Source organism: Melanostigma gelatinosum (genome assembly GCF_949748355.1).
Source record: "Melanostigma gelatinosum genome assembly, chromosome: 10".
Taxonomy (NCBI): Eukaryota; Metazoa; Chordata; class Actinopteri; order Perciformes; family Zoarcidae; genus Melanostigma; species Melanostigma gelatinosum.
This window is the reverse complement of record NC_136643.1, coordinates 22,158,539-22,184,089: the sequence shown is the minus strand read 5'-3', so window position 1 is coordinate 22,184,089 and position 25,551 is coordinate 22,158,539. Positions and strand designations below refer to the sequence as shown.

The 25,551-nt window shown below is 40.3% G+C and overlaps 1 protein-coding gene across 1 annotated transcript in view; it reads right to left on the bottom strand.

The window, feature by feature from the left end:
* Positions 1-22,601, bottom strand: part of pth2ra (parathyroid hormone 2 receptor a) — a gene marked incomplete at both ends in the record, with an annotated part of 29,521 nt that extends 6,920 nt beyond the window's left edge. Inside the window, 9 exons of the mRNA XM_079276729.1 lie at positions 1,895-1,961; positions 5,809-5,869; positions 9,928-10,081; positions 10,824-11,007; positions 13,609-13,706; positions 14,479-14,600; positions 14,933-15,043; positions 16,312-16,411; positions 22,536-22,601. Of these exons, the coding sequence (XP_079132855.1) occupies positions 1,895-1,961; positions 5,809-5,869; positions 9,928-10,081; positions 10,824-11,007; positions 13,609-13,706; positions 14,479-14,600; positions 14,933-15,043; positions 16,312-16,411; positions 22,536-22,601 (963 nt within the window). The remainder of the gene's footprint in view (positions 1-1,894; positions 1,962-5,808; positions 5,870-9,927; positions 10,082-10,823; positions 11,008-13,608; positions 13,707-14,478; positions 14,601-14,932; positions 15,044-16,311; positions 16,412-22,535) is intronic.
* Between the last annotated feature and the right edge of the window lie 2,950 nt (positions 22,602-25,551).

Sequence of the window (25,551 nt, the reverse complement as noted above, 5' to 3'; positions counted from 1 at the left end):
GAAAGGGCTGTGTTGACTAGCTCATGATACACAGCAGGGATTACTTATGATTTCAATCACTGGATTCCATGATTCATTGCCACTCCAATCAGAGGAAATGTATCATTTAACACAAATCTTAGCAGTAAAAGTGGTGCCAGAGGATCTGCTGGACTGATTCCTGGACAAAAGCTATTAAAAGGTGAAATCCTTTGGATATTCATTCTCATACACAGGTTTACAAACAAAGTGGCAACGCAGTGATGGCAGTGTGTCTACGTCTGTCTTCGGCCTGGATGTGTCTGTATGGAAAGTTAATCACCAAAGTTCATCACAATTCAACCTAAAGGGAGACATGAATGTCTGAACCAAACCCGTGAGTCAGAAGGGTCCATCCTCTGGGGACCAAGGATGTCTGTACAAACATTTCATGGCAGTTAAAGTACTTTTTCAGATATTTCAGTCTGGACCAAATATTGCCATTCATAGATCCTGAGTTGTTCAATGAGTTAAGGTATTACAGCTCTGTCAGTTATTAGAAGCCCATTTCTCACCAATATTTTTGCAAGGATGCAGATATAATAACTTTCCTGAAGTAAGGAGTTCTCAAATATATATTGACATTTTAGAAGTGGTTACAATGAATTCACTGCATTAGAGCATGAGGGTTGTTGGAGACCTACAACATAGCATGTGGTCTTATTTCTGCAGGTTGACACTTTCTGTAGCCTCAAGAGAATCGGTTACAGCGAGCAGTGCACTAGTCCTGATGAAGAGATGCTGTCTCATTAAAATCTGCAGGACAACTCAAGGCGGTACATGTCAACAAAGTATTGTAATTTCTTTTAGTGGTTTCATTGTGGTGTCTTCACAGCGAGACGCTGCATGAACAAAACAAACTTCTCTTTCCTTAATTTGTGCTTTCGTGGCAGGCTCCGATGCTCAAAGAATCAAAGAAACCAGCCAATAGAGGAGTTGTGCACATTATCGAGGATAAAAGTCAGAGCGAGACTGTGAATCCTTATTGATTTGCATGATATTCATTTGCAACAAATGCTGTCGTTTAATGACATAAAGCTCATTTGAATTCGAGAAAGATCCCTTTCTCCATATTCTAGTGATTCACTTGCTGCTCCTCCGTTTACAGAATAACCCAGAGATGTCACGATCAGGCTTTGCCTTGTGTGTTCTGTGTCTTTGTGTAACTTCACGCTCCTCACTCTACCTGTCAGTCACTCCCTCAGCATCAACCTAACTCCCTTCACCTGCCCCTGATCACCAATCACACTAACCTCATCAGCTCATTACTCTCACCTGCTCACTCTGCCTCCTTCACTATTTAAACCCCTGCCTCAAACACCCCCCCCCCCCCTGCCAGATCATTGTTTTGTGTTCTTACCTACCCACCCGTTTTTGCTCATCCTGTTCCCGGTTTCCCAGTCTGCCTGCCTTGCCTCGCCTCGTCCTGCCGGATTTCCCCCCTTGTCTCTTGTCTCGTCCTTGGATTACCTGTTTTGTTCGTGAGTTATTAAAAACCCTTTTTTTCACTGCATCTGACAGTCTGCGCTTGAGTCCTCATCATGCCCCGTGACAAGAGCTCATTAAAAACGTTCTGTCTTAGACTTAATTGTGCTCAGATGTTTGCTTTAGTTTGTTCCAACTTGTTTTGCAGCCTGTAGGCGTTGATTATTTTGTAATTAGTTCTTACTTACACATACAATACATCAAAGTTTTCTTTAACTTAAAGTGAGTCTGGTCAGTTGGATGTTATACCCATTTTATGTTGTGCATCATTTGGCTTTATGCTCAAACACACGATCACACAAAATGCTTTACTTCATGCCTTAGTACATTTCTTGAGAACTTCTCAAGCTACAATCACACAGCGATAGCAACTTCAAACTGTATTTCTTACCCCGATGGCTGTCAGAATGGGAACCTGGTAGATCCACTTTATGTTACCAGCACTTAACTCCCAACACCTGCAATTAACACAAATACAGAGAAAAAGGAAGGAGAGGATGACGTTAAAAAAGCAGGAGAAATAAGAATGCAGTTGGTATTATTCAAAAGAGAGTACACATGTTGCACCAAATAAATGATTAAGGTCAGTGGGAAAAAGAGAGGTTAGATATTCAAGTTTGAAGTCCCAAATCCCAGACCTTTATAACACCGTGGTAGCGACCGGTCAACCCCAAGGTAGCCAGGAGGCCCTAAAGCATGCTCGCAAGGACGGACACAGGAGATCATTCCTGCCCGCTCCAATAAGACTGTACAATAAATCACCTCAGCTATAACACTGCTACACTGTTTGCTGTTGGTTAATCTTTGCGCTACGGTTTAGTTTATTTAGTAAGTTAATTTAATACTATACTATTTCATTGTGTATATACTGTGCATTTTCATACTTAATATTTTTAACTATTACTTCAATTGCTGTAACAAACAAATTTCCCCTTGCGGGATGAATAAAGCATCTATCTATCTATGGTCAATTTGACTCTAAATGGACCATAATTCACTAAATGAACATCATGCTGTATCGTCGAAGACTTGAAACTGGCGATTGAGACCATAACCTGAGAAGTAAGTTTACTAAGAAGTATGGTCTTTTTCTCACTTCTATGCACACAGAATTTGTTTTGTAGTCGCCCTCCGATGGCCACTAGAGAGAATGCAAGTTTAAAGCACTTCCGCATTGGCTTCACTTTTCAGAATTATTATTATATATATTATTATTGTTATTAATACGCACATATTAATATTGCAGTGAGCTCTTGTCTCATTCAGTTTCCAGTTATCCACAGACTGCACAATTCAAAATGAAAGCAAACATCTCCTCTGTGTGATGCATCACACAATCTCTGAAGAACAGAGACACAATTCAGTAAGATCCCCTCATCTGTTTCATGTGAAACAAGCTACACTTCACACTCTTGTCGTCAACCGTCCAAGTTATTTTCCATCGCAACCTTCACTATCATATACTACTTATTGAGCAGAAGGAAGAAAGGGTGGGTGTGTTATGAGGACTAATAGCTATCTTTTGTTTATTTGTGTTGGATACTATCTGTTGTTTTTCTTAAATGCAAATGTAGACTGAAAACAAATAAAAGCAATGTAGCGAGCGACGGAGAGCGAGCTGTACCCAGCATGACGTTTGGCGAACAGTTAATAGGGAGCCCCTCTCATTAAATACAAAGTTCTCGATGTATGTGAAGGACAGACAGAGATTTCTTGCTTAATACTTAGATGTCGTACTGAAAAGGGTGAAGGAGTTTGGCCTGGCATTGTCTCCATATGTGAACCATCACAAGGAAAACGTGCAACACAAAGCTTCCCACAAAATGTCTGTTTCAGGGGATTATGCAAACACGATAATGCAGATGTGTCGCAAATGTTGAGCAGGCGTCAAGTCTGCCAGAAAGTGTACTTTGTAGGGTGTCTAAACACAACCCTAATGTAATGTGGGGGATTGCATGCAAGAGTTGCTGTGCATTACACACAGAAACTTCCTAAACTTGGTGAGTGTGGTGTGGTAGCCTGAATACTAGAGATCATCAAGTTGTCGTCTCTACCGTCTCTTTCTTCAATGTATAAAGTTCCACTTTGCCAAAAGGCTGTGGATTTCGTTCGGGATGATTCTCATCCAGAATCTCTCTTTGAAGATGATGCTACCTTGAAGGTTATATGGCTTTAAATACAAATGGTTCAAAACCAGTGCAGTATGTTCCGTGAGGCTGTCAAGAGAGTAATATGTAAAGTGTGTTCACTGTCGCTCATTGTCTGTCTCGCTCCTTTGGGGACTGAGATGAAGAGATGAAGTTAACCCAATGTACCTAAACTCAAAGTGTATTATGACCAGTTCATTTCAGGAAGAGTCACTGAAAAGATCCACCATCAGAAAACAACCACTCAGCATATGTCACATTAGCTTCTAGTGTCCACTCACATAAAAAATGTAATTTAATAATTTTGAGATGTAGACATTTTGCTGAAGACCAACGACACTGTCTGGAGGGCCTTTCAAGCTCAGAGAAAGAGAAATTGTTGGTGGAAATGATGTTTTGTACTGCATTGACAGCTATGCTCTACTAATAAACACTCCCAAAATTCAAGAATAGGCATATTTTGAACAGGAAGCAATAATTCTTACTCAGTCTTTCAACATATTACGACTCAGCTCAAAGCTGTCTGTTCTCAACAAAGACAAAAGCTGAAATTGCATGCTGTCGTTCCTTATATCAACTCTGTTGCCCTTTTTCAACTCTAGACTCAGTTTGAAAGGCTTCTTCTCAATCTTTGAACAGGAGTGAAATAAGTAATGAATGTCAGTTACAGAGAGGCAGAGGGAGGTCATATTTGGTAGGAAATATTATCACATCAGAACTGAGCTCAGCGGTCTCAACCTCTGATGATTTCACAGCAAATGGATAATGGAGATGGACCTATGCAATAATACAAATGCAGTACAAATTAAACTATATTATTGTCCTGTCAAACTAATGGACTACACATACAATTTTATCTTTTGTGTTTCCCAATGACAAAGTATGTATACAAATACTTTTGTGTACATTTGGTCTGTTTTCATGGTTTGGTCTAGGCCCCTCAGTTCAAGTTAGGGAAATCTCAATGCTACAGCATTCGATGACATTTTAGTGTGGTAACAGTTCTGGGAACGTCCTTTCCTTTTACAGCATGCAGGCGTGTGATTGGCAAAGGTCCAAAAAGCATTGTATACGGATACCGATGTCCTGTTTATATGCCAGCCTCGTCTACTTTTGCTTTTTGTTGGTGGAACTTGCAGAACGCATTTCTACATCTCTAACATCACACACTCAATATTAAGCTGTTGAAATGTGTATTTGTTTGTGTAGTAGGGTAACGTTTGTCATACGCTTAAAACTACAAATTTAACATCATTTTGGAACACAATAATTACTATAAATAACATCCAAAAAGTGTAAAGAGAAAACTTGCTATGGATCAATAATTATTTTGTTATTTACAAATTGTAGTCTTTGTCTGAACATTACATTTTTCTCGCAACGTTTGCTGTTTGCCCTGTACAATCATTTACTGTAAATCAAAAGAACGGATTCAGAAAACATTTAAATAATTTTTCATTAAGTATATTAATTCTCTAATAAAGTTATGATGAACTGTTCACGAATTATTAAGCTTGCTAGTGACGATAATAATATCTAGAAAATGCATTTTCTGCAGAAATGCAGTGTAAATGCAGACAGCTTTTATGCTTTGTCCAAATCTGTGGACCGTGAAACAGTCGGGAATCAAACCGCTGACTCTGCGATGTGTAGACATGTTCTCTAACCGCCCTGATTGTGTGTTTTTGAGTTTTGATGTGGAAGAACGTTACTGCGCTTTACAGGGTCCTGACCTCAATCTCATTCACCGCGAGTGGACCACACCAAAAGAGTGACGGCTAGTATAGCAGCATATTAATGCCCATGGTTTTGGAATGAGATATTTAACAATCACATACAGGTGTCATGTAATTTGTAACATACCCAGTTTTTCACTCATGACCTGATATGACACCGTTTTAAAAGTTGAGCTCCTCTTAGCAAAAATGTATTCGGAGTTCTATTGCAATTTAAATCATGCATGATTAGATTTCACGGATGATTGAAATGCCACCACAATTATGCGATAATTATAACATCCTGACATTCTGTGTCTCGGTTCATGTTTATATTCAAACTTATTCTTCAGACTAGTTGACCTTTTTTCAATGTTGGTGTCTTCTATTTTTTTTGTTTTTTAAAAGAAGACATTTAGAAACAGTACGACGTGCTCTCTCACCTTGCGTCGGCTAGCGTTGCCCTGGCGATCGCCCACACTGCCACAAAAACAGCTGGAACACCTGAAATCAACAAAGCAAAAAACAAACGGTAAGCTGTGCCGTGATGTAACATCCTTTCTTTACCTGATTTCATTTCTAATATATGGTATCAAGGAAAGAGAGGTATGATGTCTGAAGACATCAAACAGAGATAATCAGAAGGAGGGATTGTATGGGAATCATTGGTGGGGGGGGGTAAAAATGCACACATTCCACTTACTGCTGGTGCAAGACCATCCAACCAGCTGAGTCAACGGATGGGGAACTAAAGGTTTTACTGTTTTATAGCAGCTTGTTGAATTGTTAATTTCGCATAAGAATTCAGGTCAACGCCCAGGCAATGTAATAGATAATGTAATCGATTATTACCTTTGTGGCTTCATGAATATATCTACAATCTTAAACAGAAGTGATTGCATAGCATTGGGATTGGGGCTGTGCAAGACCGACCTCTCTCGGATGAAATGTCCCTCTGTCATCTAAATATGACAGCTTTCTAAGAGTCACCGTGATCAATCAGTGGAACTTAAACTGGATGAGACGTGTTCCCCCATCTTTCTTTGAATCGAAACAAGCAGAGGCTGAGAGAGCCTAATGTGAGTTTGTTTGAGAGTAAAGTGCAGGGATGTGACCATAATCCTACGCTGATCTCTGAGCACAGCACGGAAACAGCAAGGAGTTATATTACTTGTTCCATGGGCACCCGATGACAGCTAATGAAAATAAGAGCATTTTCATCAATATTACGGGCTAGTCAGAGGATTTGGGGTCCTGCCATCCATGTTGACATCTATCTAAAAGTTCAAATCAAGTTTGCAAATAAAAGCTATTGAAAACGGCCATGTCAGAGTGACTACATTCATGTTTTCAGAGGTTATGGCGTGTTTATTAATGATTCTAGGTGTCAATTTGACATTACAGTGAAATCTATCCGAAGTGTCTCCTCGGCACAGCTTTTTTGTTTTTTCACCAGCGAGAAGATGATTCCCTTCTTAATCACCAGATGAATTCACACTATCGAAGCCAAAGAAGCACATGATGCGTGCTGCAAAAATAAGTCGTTCTTAGCTCTCCAGGGAGGAAACTAAGTGGTGGATGCATAATTTAACAGAGCTGTTTTTAGACCTGTCAAGAAAAATGCATCCCATCCCGGAGTGTCTTATGCTTATGAAAATAAGATGATGACACAACGCAGATTTAAGATACCTTGTGGATTTTTATGTCACTATTACCGCTATGGAGCAATGTTTTAATAAGAGGGTCTCCATTCTATTTGTCATAATTTCAGTGTTATGAAGAAACATCTCAAGAATACACAAGATGTGCATTGGATATAAAAAGAGACTCCACAGGGCCCCTTTAACAAACATCCTCCAAATCTTTACCAGAATCCCCAGAACCAGAAATGATGGAGATTGCTAAAAGTCATACTTATTTCACTCTTGAAATTCTTCATTAATAACGATTTCAAAACACCGATCTGTTTAAAAGTATGTTGTTTTTTGATAAATTGTTGAAGATAGGGAATAAACAAACCTACGAATCAGTTCTCTTTTGTTCTCCCTGTAGGTAACTTCAACCACACTGATCTAAAGCATTATAGTCCATGAAAACAAGATGAAACATTCAGAGGAACAATTGTTGTATTCGACCATACGAAAGCACTGCAACTCACACTGGGTTTTTTTAGCCACAAAAACAAAGACATTGAGTTTAATTAACGGGACGCTGCCGCTGTCGGACATCAGACAATACTTCCCAAATGAGCAACCTGTTTTTCAATTATCATAAAATGGTAGACGTGACACGGAAGGCTTGAAAATAAAGGAGGCAATAACCCTAAAACAATACGAACATAATATCTACTTCATGTTAGCATGTATAACACTTATTGATACTTTCACTGCTTTTGATATAATCAAACCAAACGTGAGCAGCCATTTAAATTCTGACAAGTCAAACACAGATCAGATAAAGATCTGACGTCGCTTTATTTTCCCCTTTGTGTTAACATCACTTCATAAACGAATGCTGATGGGGTCTAAAAACCTTTCATCTATTGAAATAGTACCAGCAGCTCTGTTGCTTCTGATCCCCAGCTAATTTCTTTTCATCCAAAATCAAATGTATCACTTTTGTCAAAAATAGTTGAGAACCCAGGGAAGCTGCTTTAAATGAGGGAATACATGTTCGGTATGTAAATTAGGCTAAAGGGACATAAAGCGTATAATTATAGTTTAACGGATGAAATCTAATAATCATTTTAAAGCAAGCGTGTATTACATAACAAATGTAAAGTGATTTTAACAAATGTAAACCTGATAATAATATGTGTATCTGAGTATAGTGCAGTCTGGGTGTAGAAAGTACGGAGAAAGAGGAAGTAAGCAGGGTGTTTGCTTCAAGGGATGGGGAAATAACGGTGGTTGAGAAGAAAAGACACAAAGCACAATACTGAAGGATGAGATCAATAATCATTTTATTAGCAAATGTGTACTAAGTAAAGTGATTAACAACTGTAACTGTGATTATTATAACTAATCTGTGTTAGAAATGTGTGTGTAGGAAAAGGGGGAAGTACAACAGATGTTTAACACCCAGACACGCGCAGAGCTTGATGAAGTAAGCGCCCAGACAGGGAAGTTGGGGTGATTTCCTCATGCACACACACACACAAGTTTGGTACTTTTCGAAGCACTTGCACCAAATCAATGATGTCATGTTAATCATGGGCTGAGGGAGGACGTGTTGGGGAAGAGGGGGGAGAGACGGGAGAGGCAGCCCAAAAGTGTTATAAAAGAAGTAACTTGCAAACAGCAAGACGGGATTTCTACACGAGCCGTGCAGACGCTCTGAGAAGAAGATACGGACGATCGCCACTGAAGTATTCGAGGACTTCATCTCTGTTCACGGAAAGAAGACCGCTGTTCGTGGACAAAGATTGAAAGACGGAGATTTTCCTCTCCCCACTGCTCGACTTTAACAACTGAACAACGGAGGAACGCGGCAGTCCTAGAAAGACTTTGTACTGAGCCTTGAGGACTGTTGAACGGACTCCGCTGCGGGAGCAGGAGGACCGAGGGTCTGGCCAGACCTTCGCTCCTAACAACTCCAAAAGAACCTTTTCATCGCACCATTGAAATCCAGCTCCCACCGGGCCGTCTCGGCATCTATAAACTAATGAGTATAATCTAAAGAAGAAAATTAAGATAACGAATCAAGTGTAGTAACATTTTATGTGAGCTGTAGCTTGACCCTTGCTAACTAACTAAATATAACCTGCAATAAATATCTAATCTGCATTTAAAGTAAATTTCTCAAGTGTATTTATTTGCTTAAGTAGTAAAAGTTCCTCGTGGCAGTAAAAAGTTAAAGCCATTGTATGTCTAACAACTGAGTTCTGTAAGGTTATCCTAGAGACCGAATCCACTTAACAATCCCTTACGGTTTTAGATGTAATCCTAGCCGTTAAAACCTAACCTGGCATTTACCAAGAGCACGGATCCAGAAGAGGGAAGCTGCCATAACCGACGCGACTGGTAGGAGCGCCCGGGGCCAGGGTGGCCTCTTGGCCGAGTGCACTCAGACCAGAGGAAGCAGGGTAGACGTCGGGAGTAACGGCAGTTAGCAGAGCCAGGAGAGTTCCCTCGCAAGAACACCAGCTCGACAATCTTTTAATAGAGAGCTGAGTCAGTAAGTAGCCCCGTATCGGGCCAGAAGTACCCCAGGATCTAACACTTTGTAGAGACGGCCTTTCATTTCGCCGAAATATGCACCAGACATGAGCAGACAATATTAATGACCACGGGGGAATCACATACGAGGACCGGAAAGCGGTTTAATAAATAGACTAGACTGCTGTGTCATACATTTGCCTTCAAAAGTGGTTTGGTGCTGAGAGGATTATGCATTGTATAGAGTATGTTAATGCATTGTATCTTCTGTATTTTTTAATCATATTGATGATATGGCGATTATGACTGTGTTTACATCTGTATTAACTAAAGCTTTCAGCATCGGCTGGATTTAAGTTGGTAGAGAATTGTTTAGAATGAGTGATTCTTCTTTTTTTTGCTTACCCCATCCGATGAGGGTGAAGCCCAAGAGATATTTGGAGTCGGATCGGAAGGCCATGAAGATGAGACTGTGGAGGTAGAGGCCTTCTACCAGGATCCAGTAGTAGTTGGTGGCCAGAAAATAGATGAAGAGGAGCACTGCCACCTTGCAGCCAATCTGATAACAAAACATCACTTTTATCACATTATTGTAATCACAGTACAAACTATTCTCACACTGCAGCCGCCCTATAATAGAGTGTAGGATTTTAACACCTTGCTGTATAAATTTGCACAGCGATGAGAAAAAGTACTCAATGGTGAAACTACAATTACAAAGTTTATCAATAAAGGCCATCAAATCAGCTTCAATTTAAGATTGTTAGCCCTCACTTTTGGCCCACATATTTTACGAACCGACAACCATTCATCTAATCACTATAATTTATATGACTATAATTATTAATGATGACAAAGTATACATTTGGCTGCACAATCATGACAATAAATGAATACATCTGCATTTCCTCTAATATCTGTCGTTCACAATTAATATCCTGAATTAACACAAAGAACAAAGACACATTATTATTGTGCATGCAGTGCATTCATCTGCAAAGCTGTAACGTAGTCATGCTTTATACCTCACTTTGCCTTAGCTCACATTTCATAATCCATAAAGCAAGCATGAACAGCGATGTTTATTTCCAGAGGCACAGAACAAATGCAGTGAGGAGAATATTTGCACTTGTGAGAACCCAGACAGTAAAATAGTTACTGTCTGCACACAATGAATGCAAGAGAAACTAGTAACATGTAGTAATTCCAATGCCGACACAATGCCGACACAGAGCCTGACTTTACTCAGTTCTAATGGCCAGGAAGAAAAAAAGATTCAGACAAGTAGCTCTGGTACTTACATACTGAGAGTTGTCCACTGGTGCCATGCTAACTGCCTTTAAGTTGTCCAACAGGGCCGAGTCGAAGTCCTGCAATCCAGCACTGGAATGGACGACTTTGTCCTTCACAAAGATGCTGACTGCCCGCAGCATGAAGGACACAAACAGGTGCATGTGGATGTAATTCCTGGTGCAGTGAAGACGCCTGCCGAGAAAACAAACAGCATTCACATTTATATTGTCTCAGGTTTATTGGTCGCTGATGCGTGTATTGTTAGAGGACAATACGTCCTAATTGAAGTACAAGTTCAAGGCTAGTCTTCAAGTATTGCTGAGTAGATATAGAAGAAAAATAGTCAACTATAACGTGGAGGTTGATTGGGGAAAAATAGCTATTTAGGTGGCATATAAGAAAATACAGCCAACCGGCTTTGTAAAATGCCTGAGTGTCTTTCCACTGTAAGCCGTCAATGCAGCACAAGCCTGACCTGCAACAGTCATCAGCGGATTAAGCACCATGACGTAAAAGTGGTAGTTTAAATCTCAAACTGTTTCTTCGGTTACATTTCTGCTCTCGCATTGCTTTCGCCGACTCTCGAGCTCTCAGGGACTTTGTAACCCGCATCATTGTACGTCTAAAGGTCCGGGGGCCGCGTTGTTGTCCCTGCAGAAGCCAGCACACCTCCCTCTTTCTGAGACGTGAAATGTGATTTATTGTTTTCAGCGGCTGCAGAAGGTTCAGAAATTGTAGTGGACGTTGGCAGTTGCACTTCAGCTGAGTTTTATCAGCTGCATTAGGTATCCTGGACATCCCTTCGTTGCTCAGCACTGTAATAAGCTGGTTGACTGCGGTTTGCTATGGTAAATATGTTGGAGCTAAATTAAGTGTCATATGGGGTGATGCGCATTATTGTGACAGTATGTTTAAAGAGAATAGCAAAGAGAGCAGAAGAAAGCTGAGGAATCAAAGATTTTGAAGCTGCTTCATGATGTCAAACACACAACAGATATAAGGCCTGTTTGTCAAAATGCATCTTGTCAGCTGCAACTGATCCAGAAAATATGCTCTGTTTGAAGTCTTCCTATTTAATCATGCTGCTGTGAACCCCTTTGGGACTTTTCCTGTCTGAGATGAGATATTGTCGACTAACTTAGCTTTCTACGAATGAAACACTGAAACCTACCTCTACTGAATCTAGAGACAGTTTCTTTTTACATTGAGTGCCGATAAGTGATTAACGGAGACACAATCTTGAGTATGATGGATTATCTTTATGTGGAAGGTGGGAGAGATGCCTTTAAAGAAAGTGAGAAACTAGTGTGGCCCCAAAGATAGATATATATATATATATATATATATATATATATATATATATATATATATATATATATATATATATATATATAATCTATTGCCTCAAAATGAGTTTCTTGTGATCTCAAATCACAGTCGGTCTCTCCACAGCGGGTTGTTGTACACTCAGCCGTCCTCCCCTGTAGCCAACACTTACATCACCTCTGTTTGAAACTGTTGACGACACTGTTTGGTTCATTTACTCTACATGTTACCAATCAGTCAAATATGTAATAGACTTTTAAAACTTTTTTTTACAGTTAATTAAAAAGTGAACCTTAATTGGAAGCCTGTGATAGAATGCAGAGCTCGTGCCCTTACTTCTCCCTTTCCTGCACTGGCACTAAAACGATTGAGCTGCAGGGTTGTTGCTCAGTATTTCAATGAACTCCTCAAATAAACTCAACATTGTCTTCACTATTTCACAAGGACAGAGAGATGGGGAAAAAAATAATCCATCAAGCATGCAGCAGTGGAAAAAGCCTGCCTGGTGATGTGATGAACCGCAGCTCTATCAGCACTTTCAAAACCAACTTGGAAAGTCTGTACTCACTGACCTGGAATTATCTCTTATGGTTTTAATGACTTTCTTTTATCTGACAAGCATATATTTGTGATGCACTATTGTGTGTAGCTTTCTGATTGTGTCTCTTGTGTGTTATTTCTTGCATGACATTGTATTGTGTTTTCACACTGTACTGTTTGTTATTGTGTTGTCTTTGTTTCGACCTGCCAAGGGACTACATATGTGAATTAACTTGAATCTATAGCCTGGTACGATGCATCACAATGGTGATATTTGTGATTTAAAACTGTACATGGTCCCTTTTAAGTTAAATCAAATTAAATAGAAAATGCTGGCTTGCAAGGAGAAGGTGGAACAACCAGTGGACTGGTGCCACACCAACGATCTGTCCCTGAATGTCAACCAAACGAGAAAGATCATTCAGGGACAACCATCTCTACATCAATCAGGAGCACTAAGTTCCTGGTGGTGCACATCACTGACAGCCTGACCTGGAGCCAAGAGAGCCTAGCAGTGGTTGCAAGTCCTGTGACAGAGGAGGAGAGCACATCTCCCGCCGTCCCTCACCAAATTCTGCAGAGGCACCATGTAGTGTTCTGACCAGCTACTTGTCTAGTATGGAAACTACCTCAGACCGGAAGACCCTGCAGAGAGCGGTGAGGAGAGCTAGGAAAATGATCCGGTCTTCTCTCCCATCCATTCAGGACTTAGCACACACACGCTGTCGGACCAAGGCCACGACAAAAGATACGGTGGTCTATGTGCAGAACTACCGGGTTCTTCAGTGGCTTCTTCCCTCGTGTCATGAGACTCCATGACCCAACCCTCCAACTGCTGTGACCGTCGATTATTACTCTGTCAGTTTGAGTGTGCATGCAATACTCATGGTTTGTGTGAAGCATGAGCATTAGAAAATCCGTTTTTACCTGAAGTATCCAATGATGAAGATGGCCACCAGCAGAGAGCTGAAGGACACAGCGTAGCCTGTGGTATACATGACATACAGCCGCTCGAAGAAGTCTTGCTGTGAACGTAGAAATACTAGCTTTTCAGTTCACTCTTTAAAGGGAAACAGCGTTGCAGAGGAAATAACATACATGATTCACAGCTGCTGGGAGAAACAAGTTGCAATGTGAACAAGAAAGCAAGAGAACTCATTATTTTGTGTTTCCATTTTGACAGAGGATGATGAGTATTAAAGCATTCCCAGAGCTCTTACTAAGCCAGTCTAAGGTTATTTAAAAAAAACAGAAAAGGGTAGATTTATTATGTCTTAAAGTCTTAAATCCTTAATCTCTGAATGCTGACAAACTGGAGACAACAGGAGTTTAACCAGTTGAGCCAGTGGAGCCAGTCCTCCAGCCTTAACTTCAAGTGAAGTTGAGCCCTCATGCACATCAAGGCCCAAATAAATCAACCCCATCGTGTCCAAGCCCCGTGTCTAGTTCTAATAAACAAAGGATCAAATAACTATCCACAGCAGACAGCTGTGTTCAGAAACAAATATCAAACCGATCTTTGCCCGAAAATGCAGTTTGCTTCAGCAGAATGCGAGATTAGCAGCGGACAAACATAACCTCTCTCCTGGCAGAGATAATAAGAAAAAACACAGTTCTCCTTCACAAAATTGTGTTCAATTTGATGGGCATTTACATGGTAAGGTGTGAGTTTGACTCTGCCCAATGTGTTCGTACATGAGTTGAAGCACACACGTTTCCCTAGCATCTGATTTCAGTCAAGTCTATCGATCGTGCATGAATGAGATTGGTGCCTGAATATTTCACAGTCATACTCACCCTCCCTTCGTCATCAGCGGGCTGAAGGAAACGCAGGCAGTCTGAGTAGTTGGTCCATGTTCTGTTCCAGTGGTCCACAAACACCCAGGAACCGTTGACGTCACACTTCCTGTAAGCATGTCCTGTAAACAAACGCTTTCACATGATTTTGGTCATTTACAACCCAAACAAAACAAATGGTGATGATTAAAGCATTTCATGCAGATGGATCTTATGGATTTTAGGCATTTGCCCAAGTAAAATGAACGGCTAAACAATGTTTTGAAATATATGGGATACATTTTTATTTTTAATTGATTTTGAATATGTCAGGTAGTACATACTTATATTACAATATATCACCAGCGTAAACAATCTGAATCTCTATATTTAAATGTGCTTGTAGTCGTCTAGTTCTCAGTGTTTGTGATGGTACATCTTTAAAAAACAAAAACATTTTTTAAAAAGTGTTCACCTTCGTGATTGAAGTCATAAATGTAAGCTGGGCAGGGGACCTTGGTAACCAGCCCAGGGGAGCCATGGGGCCAACAAATAAGACCGTCCCACTCTGGAGGGCACACCTCATCTACAGCGAGCAGGGTATAATAAGTAAGAGGAAGTCAACACACAATTCACATACTGTCGTCTGGTATCTGGTCAATGTCTTTTGTTGTTGTTGTTGCTGAAAAGCTGTTTTGTTATTCGTATTGACTCCATTCTGTCCATGTGAGAGAAAGACTGTAATACACTGTTTGACCAAAAAAAAAGAAGTCTGCAAAAGAACAGAAACATTAGCTTCTGTTACTCTTTTAAATTCCATGTTGATCGTATTTAATTTTATTTTGCATTTTCATCTTTATCTAGCTTCTAAACAACAGGTTCTGAAAGCTGAAAAAAAGATTATTCATAGTTTAAATATCACCAAATCAAGAAGGGGGCAATTATCTTAGATAATCTTAGAGGGGGAAAAATAGCTTTCAATGTGTCTGGTGTGAATCTCCCCGACACTTTAAATCGTGTCTTAACAATCCATAAGATGTGAGGAAGTTTAAGTTTAATCTTAAGCCACTGTTGTTGGTCTTTATATCATTTGAGCGCTGATGTCTGAAAGGAAATGAAATGTATAATTTCGTTATTTACGTCATAATCGTACATCATACTTTTCCCTTCAATGAGTATTCTCCCATATACTAACACACTCAAATATCTCTCGATAACATGTTGCATGTACTGAATATTTGCTCTACATTGATTTTCTACAGGAAAAACACGCTCATTTGCCTTTTGCCAACAAAAACCACTAAGAGGTCAACAGAAACCAATGGATGTCATGGATTTTATTGTGCTGGATGGTTATAAAATCTAAAATCATTAGTCTGGTGAAACATGTGAGAGCCACTCATGGATATCGAAATTGATGCCCCAAACATAAATGTGCACCTCCGCTGACTCATCTGCTCACTGCACTTACCGCACAATGACTATCACTGTAAACATTACAAAGTGCAACTTTCAAAAGCAATGCTCTTTCTAGTCAGTTGTCTTTTTCTTCATGGTTTTGGATAAGAGTTACGTTTGGTACACATTGGTTAGTACTCATCCTAAAAGCCTTTTCTCTTGTAACATTAAATGTAAAAAAAAAACATCTGCCGGACAGCTGGCGGAGCAACAGCAACTAAGACGGGCAGGGTTTAGCAAACGGTCAATTGTTTACACACATCTTCTGTTCATATATTTACTGTATGTGTTGTATATTTGATAATCACTTTCATTGCTTCCACATAAACATGAAGAAAACTCAGATTAATTGCGTGGCATAGTATGACAATGTAACTGTCTGTGCACGTTTTGTACCTGTGGACTCAGTGTTGGAGAGGTTCTGGTAGCACTGCAGTTTGATCTCATAAAGGATGTACATCTGCTCCTGTGCAGAGAGAGGCCCATCGAACCCCATCTGTGGAGCACGACAAACAAGATCAGACCTGTCACCCTCTGTCTATATGTCTTCAAATGACAAATGACCTTTTGGCTTCTCAATAACATTTGGGACATCTTTTCATATTCCATCTGTTGTGGGCCAGGCCAACATTTGTGGCCTCTAGTGGAGGAAAGTGGTCACAACGAAAACAACGGCGGAAAGCAGAGAGAAAAAAACATGTTATTGCGAATTTGTACATTTAACATTTGTTTTTTTCATGTAAAATTCTTTATATTTTACCATTACAGAAGGATATTACTGCTCGGCCTGACACAAAGATAAACAGAGCTCCATAAGCACAAAAATACTGTTTTCTGCTTCGTAATGAGTGTTACATTCTCACGGGGATGCTAGTGCGATTTAGTGTGATGAAACACCACATGAATTAATCTGAATTAATTGGGCTGATGTTATCCGCTCAAGACAGATTGTTGCTACGCTACCTACACGCTGTTGGCTGAAGAGAGGCAAGGCGCATAGGAGCGTGCATAAACGTCACGTCCTTGGGATTTTCCCAGCAAAACCGTGACATAAAACTCAGTCCACGGGATGTTATCGGCAAAGACAGTCGGGGAAAGTCTCAGTTATTAAGTTACATTACAATCCATTCACACTTGGCTGTACGAAGTGATTAATACCATGAATAAATTGTTACATATAGTACCATTTAATTGCTGTGGCATCCTTTTGACCTATGAATGAGACTAAGCGTCTACAGCCATGCTAGCTGGTTTGTGAGGCTGTACTTCCAGGCACAAAGGTGATTGGAGCTAAAAGCTAACAACAAAATAATGCTAAATATGCTGATGTTCAACAGGTATAATGTTTACTGTGTTTGCCATCTTAGTTTAGTATGTTAGCATGCTCACATTTGCTAAGCAGCACTAAAGTACAGCTAAGACTGTAATTAGTTTTTTAAATATCTGATCATGATCCAAAGTGTTAAACAAGCTAATGGTAGCACCAGAGGAAAAGCCAAGGATTACCAAAGGCGTTACCAATCGTTATCTGGGGACAATGAATCGTTGTTGGGAGATAACAGTCGGCCTACATTGTCCCAGTGCACCGCACTACATACATCAAAAAAACAGTAAAGTCCTTTTTCTGATATCAATTCTAAATAACTTCCTTATATGAAAGCTGTTCAGCCCTTATGGAACAACCCAAGACTGGATTGGTCGTGGTTTGTCAGTTTGCCAGTAATGTGCGGTATCGTTAATATAGAATGGTAATGTGAGTAATAATAAAAATGATATTAGCAGTGGGAGTCAGCAGGGCCATGGCGGGAGGAAGGACCAGGGTCTAGATATTATACATATATATATATCAAGATCTTCAAAAAAGTTATCAGGATGTTGATGAAGTCAGTTCAAGCTGTAACACCGTGAGTCATGAGTCACCCTCGTGGGAGTGCATGAGCCACCCTGTGATGTCAGGTCAGATGTAGAAATGTTAACAAGCGAGAAATATTATATTAAGCACCACGTTCAGAACTACTCAAAAAACTTCTCGTATGCATTGGCTCAAAAGTTTTTACCGTACTGGTTTTACCATTACTTGTCTGTAGAGATGGAAATAATAACGTCATTATGAATTCAGACCGTCTCATAACCTGTCAGCCTGTCGTGGAGAATGACATTGTGTTTATAGTACCAAGTCAAGTGTGCTGAACCATGTCAATTGATCTCTGGCAGACCAACAACAGACCAGTCAGGCATACTGATTATCCTCTAAAGAACTCATCCTTGTTAAAACCTGCATGCTTGTAAGTGTGGGTGCATTAGACTCAATGGAATAGGATGTGGCACAACCCCGTCTCACACGTTATAACACGTCGTAGCTGTCATCAACATCATCAACAACATCATTTGACCCGATGTGCAGAATGATGGTTTTCACAGTTGGGTGTGCATCCACAGGCAGGATCCTTTATGAAAGGTTTTGGAAAACAGAGTATCTTGGTGTGTTTTTACCGCTCATGATTTTTACATCTGTTGCAGCAACGTCGCCCACAATCAGAGTTTGAGGCCCAGTTGTTAGCTTTCCATGCAGCCTTTAGCTTTCTGGGTTACTTTCAGTCCTTCGCCTGCTGTGTGAGGATGAGAGGTTATCCAGGTCATCAGGGTCCTGCACGGTGGAGCTGTCCTCTCACTTGCTTTTTGGGGGATGTTTGTCGCTAGAGCTCCCTTTCGCAGCTGTCGAGGGCTGCGTGTCCTACTGACTACAGGAGTTGAAAAGACACTTTGCCTGCATGATAATGAAAGCCAGCAGGTCACATCACAAATTGCAGGGAGCTAGGCTCTCTCGACCTCCCAATTCCCAGGTTCAGGATTTACTCTCAGGCTTTGCCCCAACGGAGTTTCAGGCAGCACAATCACTTTCAATCATTACGTGGTACACGGCCTTCCTGTTCCAAGGTAATCTTGTCGATGCTAAAAAGACATGTGTTCGCATGCTCTTGTCCACTGGTGTGGACCAACGGTAAAGTGGTTTCGATCCCACATAGTTCCATGTTGACTTCTAACAGGTGTATGTTTCGGTTCCGGCACTACTATTTTTTTTCAGAAGTTTGTGGTAGTAAACCTTGGAAAAGGGGAGCAAACTTGGTGCCCCCCCTTAAACTTATTCGCTTTGATGAAGTATTACGTATCCAGTCACTACAGTTTAGGCTTGTGTTGTTCGGCCATGCTGTAAGGACCTCATACAAATGTTGAAACATGTCAATAGCCGATCATCTCCACAAAGAATTACAGTCCCACAGATTCATAAGTATCCAAGAGATGCTGTTCAAAGTTTCTCACATTTTATTTCACTTTTATACTGTAGATTAATGGCAGAATATGTATATTGAATTGTATATATTTAATTGTATATTAAATGGGCACTCTTGGTTAGATTCCAAGTGCTATTAACATGCATAGCAATCTGGAACTTCCCTTGCACTGCTGTACGTGTGAACGTGGTATGGATTTCCGTTTCCCTGTTGTTGCTGTGATATATTGTGTTGGTGTGTTGTTGTTGTTTTTTAGTTTTTTTTATAAATTTTTTATTGAAAGACACGAGACAATACATAGACAGAACAACAAGAGGATGACAAGAACAGTGGGATAAAAGCCAGCAAATATCACATAGTCAGTGTGTGTGTATGTGTGCGTGTGTGTGTGTGTGTGAGAATGTCCTTGAGCCTTTTGAGATGGAGGGGAAAAAATATAAAAATAATAATAATAATTTTTAAAAAAACAACAAACCAAAAAAACTGAAATCAACAATAGTAAAAAATGGGTGGTGTCACGTTTGCAGAAACATCGTGAGGGATGACCAGGTGGAATGGTGTTCTGTTGTATTGTATATGATGGATGAGGTTAGATTTTCCTTTGAAATATATTCCATCATTAAGTTTCTCCAGTGTGCGATGTGCGTCTTATTCCTCGATTTCCAGAGGATAGTTTTCTTGCCGATAGTTAGGGCCACAAGGAGTAATTTGCGGTTTGGTTTCCTCAGATGTATTGCTGAGATGTCTCCTAGTAAGCACAGTGAAGGGGATAAAGGGACGAGGCAGCCCAGGAAGACAGATAGTGACTCAGTTATTTCTTCCCAGAAGTGATGAACTGGTGTGCAGTGTCAGGTGGCGTGAACAAAGCTATCCGGGCTGATTTGAGTGCAATGTGACAGATATCTGACGTGAATCCCATTTGAAACATTTTTTGCCCGGTGTAATGCATTCTGTGAAGTATTTTATACTGTATTTGTTGTAAATTGGCATTTTTAGTCATGAAGTAGATGTTATTGCAGATTTGGTTCCAGAAATCAGCATCAGGAGTGATGGACAGGTCTGATTCCCATTTTCTTGATGGTATGGATGATGTTTTGTCAGACTGTGATATTACTCTACATATTTGGTGTGTTGTTAAAGTTGTCTTTTGTATTCTGTTCTTATATTAACCCTGGCTGCATCACAAATCCCCCCTTGAGATACAATAACGATAACCTTGAACCTTGCACAGGACGTGTTTTCTTCTTCAATATTAAGAGACAAAACCAACCACCATCTTTCCCTGACCATTTTTGACCACACATGACACACATGCCCACTCCAGTCTCTGGATTCAAAGTTGTGTGCTCTGTACGCCCACCCTCCACCCTCCAAATCAACCGTCTCCCTGTGACTTCTGTGCAGCAGAATACAACACTTAATTAATTGGAAAACGTGTTTCTGGTGGACATAATCCAAGCAGCAATTACATTTCCTCCAAAACTTATAAATGTAATCTTCTCGGCGATAGGGCTGCATAATGAGGTAAGGAGAGAGGAGGAGGGGGAGAGAAAAGAGAGTCGTAGTGACATTTTAATTACAGAGATGAGAGGCTATTATTTATTTACAGTAATCTATGGTTGTGCTGTCACATACAGCAGTGGTGCATTCCTTTTTTTTCAGCAGCAATTGACTTGTTTTGTTTTCTCAGCATGGACACACATTTGTTGATATGGCGCTCTTAATTACTCAGCAAGTCGATGTTGACAAGCTGCCGAAGTCAAAGGGTCAAACTGTATTTGTTCACTCCACACATTTTAGCTTCTTTCACGATATAGACACCTTCCATTTCAAAACACTTTGCATTAACATGTTGTGCAATACGGATATGTTTTGCTGGGGGTTCTTGCGAAGAACGGTGACTTGAAAGCACATTAAAGCATGTTTCTTCTCCGTCACTGAGAATTCAGCATCTATTGATGTGCAAATATCAAGATGCCTGCAGGCAAGTCCTGAATATCATTTCATAGAAGTAGTCAAGGTATGTTTTTCATGTCTGTGCTTTCAGATATGAGGCACGGTTACGTCTATCTTTAGAAGCCTACCCTTTCCTAAAATCGAACATGCATGTGTGGTGTCTGCACAACACATCTAACCTTTTATCAGAAACACATCCTGCTACCCCTGAAACACGGCCCTGGTTAAGCGGGAAAACAAACTGATGGATGGATCAGATTTCACGAGCCATCTATCAACAGGCAGCTACATTTACCAATGACTGTCAATGGTAGCTCCTATGCTAATGAGCAAATTAAGAAATTAGTTGCATGAGAAAAAAAAGACTTTCACACAGCAGCTGTTGCTGCGAAACACCAATTAAAAGTTATCATATAGTCAGAAGCTTCGGAATCAGTTTGTTTAAAAGAAAACTATGAAACCTTGATATTTCTGGCTTAGCTCAAGGTTCCTTGGTAATCTGCAGAGAGAAGCTTCCTGCTCTGGTTCGTAACTAGAGCTGCAAAATCGATGATGACTTTTTAAGAAATGTTCACCACTCAACACAGACTTGTCACTCCACTGAAAAGTACATTTGCTGTCAACAAACACCCATCTGGAAATGTCAGATTCCATAAAAAATATATATATATATAGATATATATTTCTATTCCTTTTCATTCAGTTTTTTTAGTGGTCCTGGTGCTGACGGCGCTGTCCATGGTGCTGATAATGAAAGACAACTCTCCTTCCTTCATTTCAAAAGATAACACAGGATCATTCACAGTTCAGCGACAAATAACTCTGCATGTCCGGTGATTCATTTGCCAGAATTTTACACATTAAAAGGCTGATGGTGCACTATTTCAGCTGCCTTAATCCTTTTCTGTTGCAGCTCATCACTGCCAACGTTTTAAATGAGTCATTTGAGATCGAATGATGTGAGAGTAGAGCACATTGACCATTTAGAGGAGCTGTTAGGTTTAACTCTTTTTTTGGGATTGGACCCAGATGTCACGTATCTATTAAATTAGAAGCACAATGGCTGCCATCAAAGGCTGCAAAGCGAATATGGGTGCGTGAACGATTGGCAGATGATGACTATTGATACAACTCCTCAAATCTGGAACAAACAGCTCCTGAAATGCCAAGCTAATTATATACACAAAAAGACTTTCTGCAGTGCCGTGTTGCACCGATTTAGTGACTGAAAAAAGGTCAGCTGTTAAAAGAATAGGTTTGGTTGTTATAATGGAAATATAATATCATAAAAAATATGACTTCAGTAGCAAGAATAGCGACTGTTATAGTGTCCAATATTTTTGCTGAAGTGGAGACATAATGCGTCCTTACCTGTGCGTCCACAGAAGCCGAGCACAAGAAAAAGTTTAAGACTAATATCCACACAAGCAAGTTCATAGTTTGTCTTTCTGCCTTCATCTCCAGCAATTTAAAAAAAATATACACGAACTGTGCGTTCATTTGAATTTAAGCAGCCTTATTCGCTCGAGATAAACACTTCATCTGTCGCCGTCGCATCATTGAGTTACAGCTTCACATTGTTAAAGAAGGTTCCATCGCAAGTTGTGGTCCAAAACTGAGCCGCCCAGCGCGGTGAGAGAGATTGCGGCAGTGGACTTCATCAGATCACAAATTCCACGTGTTTTTTTTGTTCGCAGTTAGTCTGGGATGCGCGCCGGGTGAGGAGAAGTGAGCCTCACGTCCAGTTTCGTCACAGTACGTCATGATTAAAACCCCCTTCTTCCTGTGCGCGCTTCCCACCACGCATGTAGACGGGACTTGAATGCCGCCTATACCTCGCGCTAGTCGTCACTATGTGATTGTGAGATTTCCTCTCTCCTCGCGCAGTATATCACGGGACAGGGGACGGGGCACCCTTTTGGCAGTGCAATGTTTTTGACGAACAGACACGCTTTTTAAAGATATCGGCCAACTGTAAATTAATATATGTTATTGGTTTTCATTCAAGGTTTTTTTACCCATTTTTTAACTGAGCATGTAAAAACCTTCTGCTAAAGTTACTGTAACAGTATGTTTGGTTATTATTTTTTATTCAACATATAACCATTACTTGGGGGACATGAATTCTGACAATGAAATGTTATAACCTCAATGCTAAAGATTCATATTTAAATATAAAAATTGCGTATCAGACTAAATTCTCAGGATGCTTTGTAAGACTGCCAGACTTCTGCAGTTAAATGATTTAATGTAAGAATAAACTTAAAAATCAGAGTCCAAAAAGCACAGCCAAACACAAACTCCAGCAAAACTTCATATTTCAATGAAGTCAAACCGACCAAGAAACAACGGAAGCACGAATACACAATGAGAGTAGGGGGACACACAGGTGCAACAAAAGGCGGGAAAACACACAAAGGCCAGAAGTAAAACCAGACATCGCACAAAATAACACAGGAAAATAAACAAGAAACTAATTCATTAATTCATTAATTTAATTGCTGAGGATAACTAGATCCATATACATTGCAGAATACTACATTTGCTTGAATCAGGTGAATCCGAGATCACAGTAGTCTGTGACTGTCTTTGGCATGTTTAATATGCTTCAACTGTGTTACTAAAGGTTGAAACAAGGACCTTTATAGACACGTCAACTATTATGTTAAGTGTAAGTGGGTTTTTTAGACACACAAACAGTATTATAATAGTTCGAATTAATTCACGCTTTGATCCAATCCTTCACAACATTCCATTCGACTTAAAACGCTCCTTCAGCCGATGGTGCCGAAGGAGCTGTCCATGGTGCTGACAAGGCACCATACGGCAGCGGCTCAATTCCAACCATAGAACAAGCATTGGTGAGACACAAGCCTGTCAGATCTTTTTCTAACAGTATCACATTTGTGAGTCCCTGTTCATCTCTTCTTCAGGTATGTAACTGAAGCGCATTGAGCATGGATTTCTACATGCCTGGACTGTTGCACAACACACATGTGGGCAGAGCCTGAGTCAGCGGTGAACGAATACAATCGGCGCATACACCACTGACTCACGCTGTGCCACATTCTATTTAATAATGGAAACTGTTGACGGCATGCAGCTGTCAAATTGGCAGGGCCATCATTTACCCAGCATGCAATGGTTGTAAATTAAACCACTTTACAGCCTCGTAGTAACAGTGTAACAATGGAGGAGAGACAGAAGCCGACCGCGTACAAGAGAGAAAATCACTACATTTATCGTCAAAAACTTTCTGAATGCATTTTTAGAAAGAAATAGAAAGAGATCCCGGAGCATGCACCCTCTTGAATAGACTGTGATTATTTTATGATTTCACATCCAAGCGCCTGTTGCTTCTCTGCCCAATTAGTTGAAAACGGGCATCCACTCATGCCTTCACATGATTTTATCAGCATCTCTCAAGCCGAAGGCCTGCTGAGTTCCATCGATTCACCTTTAAGAAACCTGAAGGGAAACCGGTACTTATCCTCATACGTAACCCGCTGTCAAGGCGCATTGAGTTCAGACCGACTCAAACACGAAGGCTCTGCTAAGCGTAGAAAGTGCTCTTTAGACATCTGAAGCAATTCAATTTCATTTATAAGTTACATTTCATGTCATTTCAATACTTTCATTTTAAATGTCTCAGAGCTTGTCCCCTCAAAAGGAATATACTCCTGCCCAATTAACATGCCACAACCTGAGAGACATTTTGGACCTTGGGTTCCTAATGGAGATATAATGACAACCACAACATTGATGTGTGGAGTCTGAAAGTTGTACACAAGGACACACATCACTCAGTATGTGAGTCAGTTCTAAACAGGGAAAGACGGCGTTGCATGTATATGAGGCTCCCATGAGGCTCAACCTGCTGTCGTGTTTGGTGCTGTGAGCTTTGCTGAAGTTGTTTTGCTCTCCGACTGATTCATTATTTCGCGGCTCCCGTCGAGCCTCTTGACATTTCTACAGTGATGTCAAGAGTGAAGAACAGGCAATCTTAGCTGTTCTCGAATTAAAGGCTGGTTTTTGTAATCAGAAGAATTTACCGGCATATTCGATGGCCCCAAAAAAAAACAAAAAAAAAAGCCCATTAATCCATACCATGAAATCAAAAATGTGAGCGTGTTACATCAGTGGTTATAACAAAACAATAGTTTTGTAAAAAAAAAAGACGGACGTGCATTTTCCTCACAACCATGCGGTTTTAGTTCCCTAAACTGTGGGTTTTGTTCTAAACTGGCAGACAGAGAGGCATTTAAATTGGACTTGATACTGAACCCTGCTGGATACTGGAATAGCTATCACAAAATCTGCTGCGTTCAATTAAAAATGAGTAAATACCTGCAGCCTTCGTCATTGACTTTCACTTATCATAACCCCA